Source organism: Leopardus geoffroyi, chromosome B4 (assembly GCF_018350155.1).
Source record: "Leopardus geoffroyi isolate Oge1 chromosome B4, O.geoffroyi_Oge1_pat1.0, whole genome shotgun sequence".
Classification (NCBI taxonomy): domain Eukaryota; kingdom Metazoa; phylum Chordata; class Mammalia; order Carnivora; family Felidae; genus Leopardus; species Leopardus geoffroyi.
Window position 1 is genome coordinate 80,061,774 of NC_059341.1, and position 16,024 is coordinate 80,077,797.

The 16,024-nt window shown below is 51.0% G+C and overlaps 1 protein-coding gene across 4 annotated transcripts; it reads left to right on the forward strand.

The window, feature by feature from the left end:
• The first annotated feature begins 8,836 nt into the window (after positions 1 to 8,836).
• Positions 8,837 to 12,402, forward strand: LOC123590293 (sperm mitochondrial-associated cysteine-rich protein). Of its 4 annotated transcripts, none has more exons than XM_045463276.1 (3): positions 8,837 to 9,912; positions 10,150 to 10,399; positions 11,503 to 12,402. In XM_045463276.1, exon 1 carries the CDS (start codon positions 9,017 to 9,019, stop codon positions 9,521 to 9,523), a length of 507 nt encoding a protein of 168 aa, XP_045319232.1. In that variant the 5' UTR covers positions 8,837 to 9,016; the 3' UTR covers positions 9,524 to 9,912; positions 10,150 to 10,399; positions 11,503 to 12,402. The 4 variants fall into 4 exon arrangements, with proteins under 4 accessions (XP_045319232.1, XP_045319234.1, XP_045319233.1 ...); XM_045463278.1 differs by having other exon boundaries at positions 8,837 to 9,825; XM_045463277.1 differs by lacking the exon at positions 10,150 to 10,399.
• Positions 12,403 to 16,024: the final 3,622 nt, after the last annotated feature.

Below are 16,024 nucleotides of genomic sequence, written 5' to 3' on the forward strand. Positions count from 1 at the left end.
GGGGACACGGAAAATATTTTCTTTCTTTTTCTCCCTCCCCACCCCCCCCCACCTCCCTCCCAGCCCGGCTCCCTCCTCCCCCTCCCGCCCTCGCTCCTCCCTCCCCTGCCGCCTGCCCCTGCCCGCCTCCCTCCTCGGTGCCCTGGGGCTGGGGGGCGGGGGTGGGTGGGAGGGGGACTGGGCGGGGCAGCCCAGGACGCCTGGGTCTCTGCCCCTCCCATTTGCTGGGCTTCCGTGGCTCCATCCCCAGGAGGCCGGGCAAGGCTGGCAGACGAGGTCAGTGTCCTGGGCCTATGATGCCACCCTTTCTCTCTGGCACTTTTCCTCTTCCTGCCATTTAGGGGGACTGGTTGAGTTCTCTGGCCAGGCTGTGTGGTTCAGTGTGGCCAGTGTCTGCTACCTCCCGAAGGGAAGCGATGGGAGCTGTAGTCTCACCATCCCCCGGGTGGAATGATGGGGCAGGGGTATGACAGAGCAAACGCCACAGTCTTTACCCTTTGCTTCGCCTCCACCTGCAGGTCAAAGTAGTCTCTACTTCCCCTGGCCTATCCCAGATGGTCCTTTGGTCCCAGGAGCAAACTGGTTTAACTAGTGGGATTGGAGGGTGGCGGTGCTGAGGCCCCCCGCCTGGAAGACCTCGTCATCTCACCCTGCCTTGAGTAAGCTCAGGACTTAGGGTGCCTGGGTCCCTGGCTGCCAAAGTTGTCCCTACCTTTGGGCTTGGATCTGGAGGGGGAGAGACTGGCGAGCAGGGAAGGAGGAACCTTAGCTGGGAGTGGGAGGGGCCTCTGGCTGGGTGTGAGGGAGAAAGCCCAAGCAGAGGGTGTGTGTCTGCCTTAACCAGCGCCTGCTTGCCTGGTAGATGCGCCACGAATGTTGTTGACTCTGGGTGTGTGTGTGTGTGTGTGTGTGTGCACGCGCGCGCATGCCCAGAGTCAGTGTCAGTGTCTGATGGGGAACACTCTCTGACTTCAACATGACCACCAAAGACTGTTAGCCCTAGAGTGGGAACCCAGGGGTTTATTTCCATTCTACTGAAGACAGAAGGGAAACGGTAGCAGGACGGGGCTGGACGGGGCTGGAGAGATGCACCCAAAGGACCTTCCCCCAGCAACAATCCCAGGGTGGCCAGCATTGGGGATGCGGACTCCTGATCACATCATCACATTTTCCGTACAGAAATTACTCTGCTCTGTCCTCACTGCCACCCTGAGGCCCAGGTGTCCTCCCTCTTAGGAAAGACCACTTTTGGTTAGCCAGAGTCAGCTGATAGAGAGGGCGGAAGAAGAGGCATGCTGTGGCTATCTCTGGAGAACAGAAGGCGTCGATGGGGGTGCAGACAAGGCCCTCTCTTTCACTCCAGGGGTGGAAAGAGCTGGGAATAGGTACTCCAGGGTCCCGTCCCCAGGTGGCCTGGCTGCTGTTGACTTTGCTTGGTTACCCTGGGAGCAGCTCTCAGCAGCGTGGGAGGGGCAAGTGTCAGGGAGTTGGACCCAGGCATCCAGGCTGGGGTGGGATGGCACCCGCCTGTGTGGCAGGGATCCTGCCAGGAGGCTGCAGAATTAACCCCTCCAGCCCTGCTGCTGGTGGCTGGTGCAAGGAGGGCAGGCCCAACTGCGGTTTGTGAATGTGGCCCTAATTCCCCCTCCCTGTCCCAGCACATCTGTACTTGGTTTACAGTGAATGAGTCTCCTGTCCTCATGACCGGGCAAGGGCACCACTCCCTCCCTAGCCCTTGGCTGGGCATCCTGACACAGAACCAGGCACCACCCCCGTGACACTCTCCCTGCTGGGTATCTCCTCTCTCAACCCCCCCCCCCCGCCCCCGTCCTTAAGGGGGCTCAGGGGCTGGTCCCCAGGCCAAGAGCTAGAACTCTGAGACTGTGCAGCTGGAGTGGCAGATGGGAACAGGGAAGCTAAACAGGGGACCAAACACTTGTGGTAAACTGGAAAAAGCAGATCTAGAATTCTCTCCCTCTCTGCCCTTCTCTTTGTTTTGGTTTGTCTGTCTGTCTGCCCCTGTCTTTGTCTCTGGTGGGTGTTTGTCCATCCATCCGTCTTTGGTAACTGTGGCTCCTCCCTTCTGGTGGCCTGCTGCGTCCCCAGCCGAGGACGGCAGCCAGGGGGCGATGCCCAGGAAGCCCCGCCCAGTGCTGGCCCCTCCCCTCAGGGTTGCCGCGCCTCCGCCCCCGCCCCTCCCGGGGACCCAATGACTGGGGTCTGTTTGGAAGTCAAACCAAACAGCCAGGCCGACTGGGGATCGGGCAAGTGGAACATTGTGAGGGGTTCAGGTTCTTCTCTCCCTCTTTCAGTAGAACCTGGTGTTCTGTCCAGGGATTCCAGGAGGAAGCTTGGAAAGAGGGCCTTCTATTCTGGAAGCTGGTGGAGAGAGCTCCCCTCATTTCTCCTTCCCTTCTGTCATCCCTGTTTCTAGCCTTTACTCTGTTTGTGATTGTTCCACTGGGTCACCCAGGGCAACTTGGAGAAATCATTTCTTGGGGGCCCTAGGCCCATACCAGGCTTCCTTAGCTTTCCTCATCACAAAGACCAAAAGGAGAGATTGTGAGGACAGGACATCTGACCCACCTGCCCTGACTGTGCTATTTTGCACCCCCCCCCCCCACACCATTGTCACCCTCACCCCCTCCCCACCAGAAGGAGGACATTGAGTAGGTGATTGTCCCATGCCCACTCTGGTGCTGGAGAGAATGCCCTATGCTGCTCTCGGAGGTGGCTGGCAGATGTCTGTGGGAGGTGGGAGAGCTGTGTTACAGCCCCCAAGGACATCATTAAGGCACCAAAGTGCCATGGGAGCTTGGAGCCCAGGGCACTCAGGGAGAGTGTGATGAAAACATGTTTTGTACAACACGTGTCTTCTCTTTTCCTTTCCTCTTCTCCTCTCTCACCTCCTCCCCCTCTGCTTCCTCCGTGCCAAGGTTGGTGCCAGCCCTGCCCCAGGTGCTTGCTCAATTCCACCCCTTTGACCAGGCCTATTTTCATTTTTTTTTCTTTAAGTTTATTTATTTATTTTGAGAGAGACAGAGACAACATGAGTGGGGGAGGGACAGAGAAAGAGAGAGAGAGAGAGAGAGAGAGAGAGAGAGAGAGAATCCCAAGCAGGCTCTGCACTGTCCAACACAGAGCCTGATGTGAAGCTCGAACTCAGGAACTGTGAGATCATGACCTGAGCCAAAACTGACTGAGCCACGCAGGTGCCCCAATGACCAGGGCTATTTTGCCACTTGCCCGTTTGTTGGCTTTCCTAGTGAATGAATTTGTGTGTAGAAGGTCCTCACCAGCCTCGGTACCACCTAGATCCCCATATAGAAAAAGGCCTTGATTTTGAAACACAGGATTTGGGGACTAGCCTAAACAATCCTAGGAGTTTCTTCCCTGAACATCCATTATTCATTATCTCAACAAATCTTTTTTAAGTATCCACTGTGTGCCAAGCAAGTACGAAACCCTGGGAATGAATACCCAGGTATGGTTCCTGCCCCTGCAGGCTCAAAGTCTGGGGGAGGAGTCTGATGTTAACCAAATAATTCACAAAATTGCAAGTGATCACTAGTATACAGACACATAAGGTATACAATGAGAATGGATAATAGGAAGATTTTTCCTCCAGCCAAGGAGATCAGGAAAGGCTTCTGGGAAAAACTGAGGAGGAGAGTAAAGAGAAAGGAGGGCAACAAAAGAATATGTGCAAAGGCCCTGTGGAATCAGGGCCCTGCTTCCCAGCCACGCTGCTCCCCTCAGAAAGAAGAGGATCCCCCGCCATGTCTGTTCCCCTCCTGGATTTTTATATGGTACAAGGGAGAGATGATAAGCACCTCATAATGGCCAAAGGGGGACCCTGGGACACCTGGTGACCCCACCTTGAAATGATTCCAGCCATTCCTTCATTTCCTCCTCCGGAAAGGGAAATAGAGGCACAGATAGGGAAGAGGAAACCACAGGCTTAGGCCTCAGATTATACACAGAAAACAAGGCCCCACGTTGTTGGCAAGTCCCCCAGAGTGCGGGATTCCTATGTTTGCCTAGCTGGAGCTGGAGCTGGAGCTGGAGCCTCACCAGACAGAAAAGCCTTCTCCTAAGAGCTGTTCTGCCATGCACCTTCCCCCTTCCTGATCCAGCCCTGACCTGTCCCACTCCCTGGAACTAGGAGCATGTCTGCCTCCACGGTTGCCTGGAGTATGTGTGAGGTGAGAGCTCCAGGTGTCTGCCAGTCGTCACATGGGTGGGTGTAGCAGTGGTTAGTACAGAACCTCAGTCCAGGGGTTAAAGGGTTCTCTCTCCTCTGTCCACTGGGGGGCTTCCACTTCCTCTAGCCCAGACACCTAGGTGCCAATGTTCTTCCTTTCTGCGAAAAGGAATCGAAGGCCCTTTGGAGCAGGGAGCAGGCTTCTTTGTGGCTGTGCCGCCTCTGGAGCTGGCAAAGAGGTCATGGGACCAATGGAGTTAAGTTCCAGCCCTGCTCTGACCCACTTTCCTCCCTGTGTCCACATCCCCTGGAGCAAGGGTGTTGGGTGGGGCCAGCCTGGCACCCCCGCACCCACACCTGGGACTTCCCCTGGATGGAAACTCCCAGAACCTTGGTGTCCTACCTCATCTGCCAACTCCCACCAATTGCCTGGGATCCGTTCAGCTTCAGTTGGATCTCGCCGTCTGCCAGCTCTCTACCAGACTACAGTTCCACTTTAGCCTCAGGGGCCTCCCCCAAAGATGTTGTCCCACCCTCTGGGCCCATCTTTGAAGTCTGACTGCCCCTTCCAGCAGATTCCTTTGAAGAAAAGATGTGGGGCTGGGGCCAGGGGGTTGGGAAGCTACCCTTGGTTGAGCACTTACTGTGTTCCAGGCGCTGTGCTACGCATGTACCTTACTCAATCCACAAAGCAGTGCAGAGAGGTAGCAGTTTTCGCCCCATTTCACAGAAGAGGGAGCTGAGAACCAGAGTGGTTAACAGCAACGTGCCCAAATCACACAGCTAGGAAGTGCCAAAGCTGAGATGGGAACCCAGGTCTTGGTGGTCCCGAGTGCTCTTTGCCATAGCCGGCTCCCTCCTCTTCTGTAGCTTCCCCTCTCTCTATGGGATGAGAGACTTGGGAAATTCAATTCAGTCCAATTCAGCAAACATTTATTATCTCCCTCATGCCAGGCATGGAGAGATGCCAAAAATACAAGGAAGGTGGCTGTCCTTGAGATCTGGTTGGAAAAGTCAGGTATAGGAGACTAGGCAGTATCTAACTTCAGCATAACGATCTGAGCAAGGTGGCGTGGACCAGAGGGAAAAAAGCAGTACTTTATTTTCTCTTTCTATACAGAATATATAAATATATTATGAACAGTGTATGAATAAGCTGGAATACAGCAAATACCTATTTAATTGCCGGGCAAGTCAAGAAGTAGTATTTCCTGCACTCCAGAAGCTCCCATGTGTTCTTCCCACAATTCCCTGCCTCCCCTAAGAAGTAACCACCATCCTGACTTTTGTGATGACTATTTTCTGGTTTTTCTTTATAGTTTCAGACCTATGTATGCACCCCTAAATACTATTGCTTAATCTTGCCTGCTTTTGTAAAATAAATGTTGCTTTTGTTTTATTTTATTTTTTTCAGAGAGAGAGAGAATAGGGGAGAGGGGCAGAGGGAGAGAGAGAATCCACACTCAGCGCGGAGCTGGGTGCAGGGCTCCATCCCACAACCCTGGGATCATGACCTGAGCTGAAATCAACAGTTGCACGCTCCACTGAGCCACCCAGACACCCTAATCTTGCCTGTTTTTGAGGTTTATGTAAATGGAATGATACTGTATTACTCTTTCGTGTCCTCTTTTGTTCAACTTCCTGTTTGTGAGACACATCCAAGTTTTCGCATATTAACTTCCTTTTTATTGTTTCATGGTATGCATGAATATATCACAATTTATGATTGACGTTTTTATTCTGTTGGTAGATGTTTGAGTTGTTTTCAGTATGCCTACCATAAACAATGGTGCTAAGAACATTCTTGTACATGTTTCCCAGTACATACATGCAAGAGTTCTTCCAGGCTATATAACTAAGAGTTATGGAGCGCCTGGCTGGCTTAGTCGGGAGAGCATGGGACTCTTGATCTCGAGGTTGTGAGTTCGAGCCCCACACCGGGCATAGAGCTTAGTTTAAAAAGGGATGGGGCAGGGGCGCCTGGGTGGCTCAGTTGGTTGAGCGTCCGACTTCAGCCCGGGTCACGATCTCGTGGTCCGTGAGTTCGAGCCCCGCGTCGGGCTCTGGGCTGATGGCTCAGAACCTGGAGCCTGCCTCGGATTCTGTGTCTCCCTCTCTCTCTGCCCTTCCCCCGCTCATGCTCTGTCTCTCTCTGTCTCAAAAATAAATAAACGTTAAAAAAAAAAAAAGGGGGGGGGATGGGGCACCTGGGTAGTTCAGTCAGGTGAGCGTTCACCTCTTGATTTAGGTTCAGGTCATGATCTCACAGTTCTTGAGCTTGAGCCCTATATAGTCTGCACTGACAGTGCGGACCCTGCTTGGGATTTTCTCTCTTCCTCTCTCTCTGCCCCTCCCCTTCACTCTCTCTCTCTCTCTCTCTCAAAATAAATAAACTTTAAAAAATATATTTAAAAAATTAAAAATAAAAGGGGGACGCTTAGGTGGCTCAATTGGATAAAGCATCTGATTCTTGATCTCAGCTCAGGGTTTTTTTTAATATATAATTTTTTAAATGTTTATTTTTGAGAGAGAGAGAGAGACAGGGTGTGGGCAGGGGAGAGGCAAAAAGAGAGGGAGACACAGAATCTGAAGCAGGCTCCAGGCTCTGAGCTGTCAGCACAGGGCCCAACTCAGGGTTTGAATGCACGAACGTGAGATCATGACCTGAGCTGAAGTCAAACGCTTAACCGACTGAGCCACCCAGGTGCCCCTCAGCTTATGTCTTGATCTCAGCTCAGGGCTTGATCTTGGTCACGAGTTCAAAGCCCCATATTAGGCTCCATGTGGGGCATGGAGCCTACTTAAAAAATACAAAAAACGGGCACCTGAGTGGCTCAGTCGGTTGAGTGTCTGACTTTGGCTCAGGTCATGATCTCACGGTCTGTGAGTTTGAGCCCTCAGCATTGTCAGACTCTGTGCTGGCATCTTGGAGCCTGAAGCCTGCTGTGAATTCTGTGTCTCCCTTGGGACGCCTGGGTGGCTCAGCTGGTTGAGCGTCTGACTTCTGCTCAGGTCGTGATCTCATGGTCCGTGAGTTCGAGCCCCACGTCGGGCTCTGTGCTGACAGCTCAGAGCCTGGAGCCTGCCTCGGATTCTGTGTCTCCCTCTCTCTGCCCTTCCCTGCTCATGCTCTGTCTCTCTCTCTGTCAAAAATAAGTAAACATTAAAAAAAAATTTTTTTAAAGAAATAATGGATTCTGTGTCTCCCTCTCTCTCTGTCTCTCTCCCACTCATGCTCTCTCTCTCTAAAGAATAAAATTAAAACATTAAAAAAAAAAAAAAAAACCTAACAGTCAAAGTGTATGTACAGGCAATTTCAATTTATCAAGTAATGCCTGACTGTTTTCCAAAGTGCAGTTTTCCAATTATGCAGGAAGAAGAACATTCTAAACAGGGGCAGGCGTAGGACCAAGAAGAACTGTACACTCTGTTGCCTAAAACCCTCAGCGTTTTTCCCTTTTACTGGAACAAGATCCAAGCCCCTGCTGTGAGTGCCAGGGCCTTGCATGTTGAGGCCCCTGCCCTGCTCTCTACCGGTGCCATTATGACTCTGCCCCTCACCCCCAGTCCCATGGTCATGTGTGACTGCCTAACCCCGCCTCTGCCCCAGTGTTCTTCCACTAGACATCTCCATAGCTCTTTCCCTCATTTCCTTCAGGTCTTTGCTAAAATATCCCTTCTCAGTGACACTTTCTCTGACCACCCAGTTTTAGATGGCAACCTCCCACATTCCTTACCCCCTCCTCAGCTTTGCTTGTCTCCACAGCCTGGCCACCTGGGTTCCATTCAGTCTCAGGCAGCTCTCCCCTGGTCTGCTAGGACTTGACACTTTATCTCCCCCCAAGCCTTAAGTGCCAGCATACCTGACTGTTGGGGGCTGGCTACCTGGCCCTGCTGATGGACTGGCCTCTCGGAGCCACTTTTGATCCGGGCAGCCTGGGTTTCTCACAGTCGTTCTCATGCTCTGAAAAAAAGCTCATGTATTTTCTTTATTTACCTGTTTGGTTTTGGTCCCCACCCTGCCCGAGCCCTCACTTTTATGGGAGCTCTATAAAAGAGGCAACCTCGCTGTCTTATTCACTACCCGATATATGATAAGTCCTCAAACAATAACTGTCCAGGCTGGTTGTCAATCTCCCAGAGACATCTGAGCACTCCTACACCCACACCTGGGAATTGCCCTGTGTGGAAATCCCCAGAACACAGGCATCCTCCCTCCACTGCCAGCTCCCGCCAACTTCCCTGGTTCGGTGTCAGACAGCTTCTGCTGGGGGCTGCTGCTGCTGCTGCTGTTGCTTCCCTAAATCCCCTCTGGGGACTGTCTGGGAGCTCTGGCCGCAGCTTTTCTGGCCATCAGGGCACAAGGGTGATGGGCAGGGGTCCTTAAACAGGCAGGGGTCAGGTGCCTGGAGCTCGAGAAAAACCTTTTGATGGAATAAAGTGGAAGACTTCAGAGATGAGAGGACCTCACCAGGTGGAGAAAAGAAAAGGGTACGCTGAGCAGAGCAGAAGGAACAGTGGGAACAAAGGACTGGAGGCATGAGAGTGCATGTCGTATTTGAAGAACACGTTCTGGTCTGGTGCAGCTGGAGGGTTTTCGGTGGAAGGGAGCGTGGCAGGAGAGCATCCCTGGGCTGGCCTGGAGGGGGAGGGCTGGCTGGGGAGGTCTGAGCTCCCAGCAGGATCAGCAAAGGCTCAGCAGTGTCTTAGGTTTAATCCTGCCCCCACCCCTGCCTCTGTCAGTCTGCCCCTCCTACTTCACCCCTGCCCTTCCCTTCACCCAACCCCCAGCCTGGCCGCTCCTGCAGCTGAATGGACTTCTCCCTCGGCCTACGCTTGGGCCCTCGCAACAAGAAGGCCACCCACCAACAGCCCCCTACACCCTCCGGGCACGCCGCACCAGCTGCCGCCCCTTGTCTGTCCTGTCCCCCCTCCGCCTGTTTTTGCCCCTGCCCTAGCTGTCCTCCTCCTACCTGCTCCTGCACTGCCTATCCCTCTCATGCAGCTACCTGCCCCTCCTGCCCCAGTCTTCCTGGCCCACCCTGTACCTGCTCCTGCCCCCCCTGCCCTGCCTGTCCTCCCCTGACTTGTCCCCACAGCTCCTGTGTCTTGTGCGCTGGTCCGCACGTGACCTGCTGCCACCCCTCACCTTGCCCAATTTACCCTTGCTCCAGAGGCCGAGCTGCCTGTCCCAGCTCCTGCCTGGGCTGTAGTGACAGCTGTGGCTGTGGCCCAGGGGCTCCTCCAGGCTCCACTGGCCGCTGCAGCCGCTGCTTCCGGGGACAACGCACCTCTCAGAGGCACTGTCTCATAGTCTAGCTGGACTGCTGCCCCGCTGAGAGGTTGTCGGTCTGGTCTCCCGGAGCACTTCTGCCAGCTGCTTCCTCTGGGGGGAGGCAGAAGCTCTGGAGTGAGGAGAGGCATCAGCTAAACCCCTCACCCAGACAGGTAGAGGCAGAAGACTGCTCAGAGCCCCCGCGCATCCCCCATAGTCCCTGAGAGCGGGGCATCTGCTTTGATGTTAGTTTCTGGGCCTGCTCCCGCTGGTTCCAGAACCTCCTCTTCTGCAACTTCTGAAATGGAAAGCATGCTTCTCAGAGCCTCCCTCAAGGCCTCGGAAGGTGAGGAAGTTGGCCATTTTCTTCCTGTAGTCAGCCTCTGCTGGACATCCTTCTTGGCTCATCTTCTCTGCAGTTCTCATGGATAAGGTACATCCCTCCTCTAGAGGCAGTAGGGGGCCCTTTGTCCAGGGGTTGCCTCTTGCCACTTGGGCCTCCACCCGTATCCCTTACTGACCCAAAAGTCTGTGGACCCCTTACCTCTCATCCTGAGTCAGGCAAAGAAGGTCAGTGGCTCTTAGACCAGAGGAGAAGGCTGAGCAGAGGATTCTTGGCTCTTCCCTCCCCTTGGATATCATGACATCCTTCATGGTCCTTTGCTTCTAGGAACCTGGAGTTCTCTGCCTGGATGTCTTGTCTTTCAAATCTCTGAGTGCTCGCGCAGTGTCATGACCTCAATCTTCCAGCAATAATCCCCTCTGTTACATCCATGCTCATCTGGCATGGGGATAAGGGAAGCTGGGAAGTCTGGTCTCAGTGATCCCATCCATATAGTTAAGTCAAAATACCCTGTCCCTGTGGATAGGACCTGAGTTTGGAGAAGCCACCAAGAGGAAGCTGGAAGTAAGAGCCCCAGGTATCTGCTCAGGGCTGGACCCTAAGCTAAAAGCCCCTAAGCATCCCTCCACACTCAAGTCCTCTGACATCAGTCTGTTTCAATGTTCTCTTTCTCGGCCTCCTTCTCTGGGACTCTTTTGAGCTTTCCTTTCTATCTGTTTATCTTTCTGTGTACCCTTCCTTCTGTCTTTCTACATCACTCTCTCCATTTCTATTTCATTCTTTCTGTCATTGGGAGGTTCTGCCTTCACTTAACTTTGCCTCTACATCAGCCTTCCTCATTTTCTATCCTTCTATTTCTCCCTCCTTCTATTTCCCCATCTATTTAACATATATGTCTTTTTCTTTCCCCCTTCCCTGTCTCAGTTTGTGTCTTCACCTCTATTTTCTTCCTTGGTCTTTCGATCCACCTTATCTCTCTCTTTTTCTAAGTAAGCTCTACGCCCAACATGGGGCTCGAACTCAGGACCCGGAGATCAAGAGTCGCACGCTCCACTGACAGAGCCAGCCAAACTCCCCTCTCTCTGCTTTTCTATCCTGTTCTGCTTCTGGTGCATTTCATTCTCAATCTCTTCCATTTCTATTTCCCTTTCTGTGCTTGCCTCCCTTCCAATCTTCTGGGTCTAGCTGTGTATTCATTTCCTATCTCTTTCTGCCTCCCCAAATCTGGCTTTCTCTCTCTCTCCCTGGGTCCTGCAGGTGCCTCTACACCATGCCTGTGTCATGCCCATCTCATTACTGCACAAGGTCCAGGACACTGAGTCCTCTGATGTCTGTCTGTCTCACACACACCCCATGCCCTGGAGTGAGCAGAGCTGGACACAGCTACCAGAATTGTCCTTCCTTTCCCCACCATCTAGGCCATCCATCTCAACTCAGCTCCAAGCCCAAACTTTTTAAAAATGATGTTTCTTCCAATTTCTTATTCTGAAAATTGGCAATTAAAAAGAAAAAGAATTGGGGTGCTTGGCTGGCTCAGTTGGTGGAGTGTGTGACTCTTGATCTTGGGGTTGTAGGCTCAAGCCCCACATTGGGTATACAGATTATGTAAAAATAAAATCTTTGGGAAAAAAAAAACAATTAGGTATTTATGCTGCATGTGCTGTATAAACTATATTTCAGGGTAGCCAAATAGCTCTTAAGAAGAATTCCAGCTAATGCGGAAGGAATACGGAATTAGAAAAATCATTGGGCAGCCCTTGATCAAATAATTAATCAAAGCAAGAATCACGAATGGATGAAACCAAAGATGATGGTTGATGGTGAACTTTACAATGGAGGAATCAAGCCGTGACCACCTAACCCCACTGAGGAATCTTACCATCACTAAAAGGGGTATAACCCCTCTACTGTGTACCTTCTGGGGTGATGCAATCTGAAGCACTCAGCGCCACCCATGAAAGACTCTTGCCAAACAAAGGAACAAACACACACACACAAAACTGAACATGATTCTAATCAAACCTCTAAAACCAACCTCCATTTAACAGGAAATATCAGGGATGGAGGAACAATTTAAATGACACAACGAGGAAGTAAGAAGACACATCCAGAGAGTGGGAACTTTTCAAGGAAATGTGGCTCAATTTCTTCAACTAGTCAATGGCTAGGGGGGAAAATTGAGAGAGGACATAAAAGGACTACTATTATATGGGGCATGTGGACTCTTTTGGTTCCTGATTGGATAACCCAATTGTAAAAAGACAGTTTCAGACAGTTGGAGCCTTTTACTTACGGACTGGAGAATGCCAAGGAGTCAGTATTGATTTTGTTAGACATAAAATGGCTTCAGCGTTTTGTAAGAAAAGGGCCTTATTTCCTAGGGGTGCATATTGAAGTATGGAGTGAAGTGACATACTTACTTTTAAGTATTTGGGCAGATAAAAAAGGACGGAATTAAAGGAATAGAAGCAACGAAGTGACAGAATTATATTATTGAATTAACTATGTAGGGGTTCATAGAACTCTGCTCTCTACCTGTGTGTATGTTTAAACATTTTCATAATAAAAGTTTTAAATGTTGCTCCTCTGGTAAGCACAGTTCCTCAATATTCCCAGGCCACCTTCCCACCTTCCCTGAAAACTAGGACTTCCCCTGTGCCTCCCCAATACACAGACCTCAGCCCTCCTTGCAGTCTGCTAGAAGCATCTTCTAGAGATATGTTGTATTCACAGGCTGCCTTTTATCCCCTCCAGTCCTCTGCTGGCACATTTCCCATGTTTAGGAACTTTCCCAGCTGTTTTTCACAGTTCTGAGGTGACAGAGGAGCCTTAAGACTAAACATATTTTGGGGGCGGTTGGTTGGCTCAGTTGGGTAAGCATCTGATTCTTGGCTTTACCTCAGGTCATGATCTCATGGTTCGTGAGTTTGAGCCCCACATCAGGCTCTGTGTTGACAGCACAGAACCTGCTTGGGATTCTCTCTCCCTCTCTCTCTCTCTGCCCCTCCCTTGCTTACTTGCTTTCTCTCCCTCTCAAAAATAAATTTAAAAACTTTAAAACATTTTTTAATGTTTATTTATTATTTTTGAGAGAGAGGGAGAGAAAGAGAGAGAGCCTAGGAAGGGCAGAGAGAGAGGGAGACACAGAATCCAAAGCAGGCTCCAGGCTCCAAGCTGTCAGCACAGAGCCCAATGCGGGGCTTGAACCCATGAACTGTGAGATCATGACCTGAGCCAAAGTTGGACACTCAACTGAGCCACCCAGGCGCCCCAAATTTTAAAAACTTTTAAAAATTAAAAAAAAAGACTACCCATATTTTGGGGGTGTCTGCCTGGGTGGTAAGTCAGTTAAGCATCAGACTCTTGATTTTGGCTCAGATCATGATCTCACGGTTCATGGGCTCGAGTCCCGCATTGGGATCCCTGCTTGGGATTCTCTCTCTCCCTCTCTCTCTGCCCCTTCCCCACCCTCAAAAATAAATAAATAAACTTAAAAAAAAAAGACTAAACATACTTTGGGGCCCCTGGGTGGCTCAGTCAGTTGAGCGACCAACTTCAGTCCAGGTCATGATCTCATGGTCCATAGGTTCCAGCCCCACATCAGGCTCTGTGCTGACAGTTCAGAGCCTGGAGCCTGCTTCAGATTCTGTGTCTCATTCTCTTTCTACCCCTCCCCTCCTCTCACTCACTCTCTCTCTCTCTCTCTCTCTCTCAAAAATGAATAAAAAACATTTAAAAAAGACTAAACATTTTTAATATGTCCCACAATAAACAAAAATAATCCAAAATAATGTAATCTTGCTGTAAGTCTCTTTCTGCCAGGTGCTTCTGAGCAAAATGCGATTCAACAATGGGGGAAAACTGGCCTCCCTCCTGGAAAACAGAAGGCCAGGAATGCAAGGCCATCCTGTCCCATTCCTGCCTTCATTCAGGATGACCTCCACCCCCAAAAGAAATGGGTGACATGAATCCAAGGAGCTTCAGTCCGGCAATGGGATGAGGAGCATTTGGGTTGCCTTTGCCCTCACTCACTGAAGGACCTTGGAGAAATCATGGTTTTTGAGGCTTTGTGTTTCTAGATGAATGCATGGGAACCACTTCCCCTGGGAAGCCCATGGGGGAAGCCCTGGGTTCCCTATGGGAACCACCCTCTGTAGGAGGGTGCCAGTTAGGAATAAAGGCACTTTGGAACTTGTAGATATAAATCTTTGCTGTTTACCTTATCGTAAGAAAGTATTTCTCAAGATATGATCCCAGACTCTCCCACCCTCTACCCTCCAAAGTTTAGTATAAAGGAAACCAACACTTGCCAATCACTTGTGCAAGTGAGTGAACTCATTTAATCTTCTCAGAAACTATGAGTGTGGAATTGGAAAGATCTGGGTCCCAGTTCTAACCCTACCTCTTATCACGTGACTCTGGGCACATTATTTAACCTTGCCAACTCTCAAGGATAATAATAGTACCTACCTCATGGGTTGTTTGTGACAGTTAAATAATTCATCTGTAGCAGACAGCCCAGGAATTCTTAAAACAGAGCTTAGGTACATGATAACTGTTTGATGAGTGTTACCAGCTAATATGGGCCAAGACTTTTTAGAGTAACTTATCTGGATTAACTTATTCAGTCATCAAATATTTACTGAATCCTTTGTACTTACCAATAACTGTTTCTTAACTTTCTTAATTTTTTTCAATGTTTATTTATTCTTGAGAAAGAGACAGCGTGCGGGAGAGGGAGGGGCAGGGAGAGAGATACAGAATCCGAAGCAGGCTCCAGGCTCTGAGCTGTCAGCACAGAGCCCGACCTGGGGCTCAAACCGACGAACCGTGAGATCATGACGTGAGCTGAAGTCGGACGCTTAACCAGCTGAGCCACCCAGGAGCCCCACTTTATTTCTTTTTTATAGTAATCTCTACACCCAACTTGGGGCTCAAACTCACGACCACATGTTCTTCCAGATGAGCCAGCCAGGCACCTCCCCAATAACTGTTTTAACTACTGGGAATACAAGTGAACAAATAGATAAAAATTTGTAAGGAGAAGAGACAGTAAATCAGTAAAACACATAGTGTGCCAGATGGTGTGAAGTATGGGGAAAATGCAGCAAAGGTGAATAGAGGCTGGAAGGATAGCAGGTGGATTGCTGTGGTGGATGTGGTGGTGTTGCTATTTTAAGCAGGATGGCTCAGGAAGGCCTGATAAGGTGACATGTGAACAGAGAACTGGAGGGGCCCAGGGAGGGAACCATGTGGGTATTTGGGAGAAGAACCAGAACCTTGCAGGCCACAGTGTGCAAAGGCCCAGGAGGTAGCCAGTATAGACGGAGTAGAAAGACTCTAAAGGGAGAATTGTAGATGAAATCAGAGAAGTAGCAGAGGAACAGAGGATAGAAGGTTTTGTAGGTCATTATAAAGATTCTGACTTTTACAGTTAATGAGATGGGAAGCCACTGGAAATAACAGTAAGACAGGAGACGGGTTAAATAATCTTTCCAATGTAACACAGCTTAGGTAAGTGGCAGAAGGTGGGCGTTCAGCACCAAGGCTGAACTTGAGCCTTTTTAATTTGTGCACTGCTCTCCTGTGACTGCAGACAAAGGAATTGGGACACTGAGAAGTTATGTGGCTTGCCCGAGGCCACGCAGTGGTAAGTGACAGGGGTGCGATTTGAGCCTTAGCCCGCTGCAAGCCCGAGTCCAAAGTCCTTTACACCACACTGCCTCCCTCAGGTGTCTGGGCCATACTGACGTCGGGCCTGGCGGTCGCTACTGTGAGAAAGAGGGAAACCGAGGAGCCGGCTCGGCTCGGGGTAGCGACATTTCTTAGGAAGCGCCAGCCCGCGAGTCTGCGGGACTGCGGGCATTCTCCATGTTGCGGAGGGAGAGAAAAAATGGATCCTTATTTCAGGGCGGCCCCACAGGCACCCGGGAGTCGAAGAAGCGGGTGTCACGGGAAAACAGCGAAGGGGGTAGGAGCGACAGTAGCAACTACTACTGCCTCTACTCTTTACTGCGGGCGTCGAGAGTTGGGCTCCAAGCAGAGGTTGGGGGGGCAGAAGGCGGAGCAGGGGCGGAGCTTGAGCGCCGCGCCCCGTCACGTGAGGGGGCCATCATGGCGGCGGCCAGAGGCCTACCCGGCTTCCGGAAGCAGGCTGAGAGGCGGGCAAGCTGCTGGAACCCGAACCGGAGCCGGAGGTAGA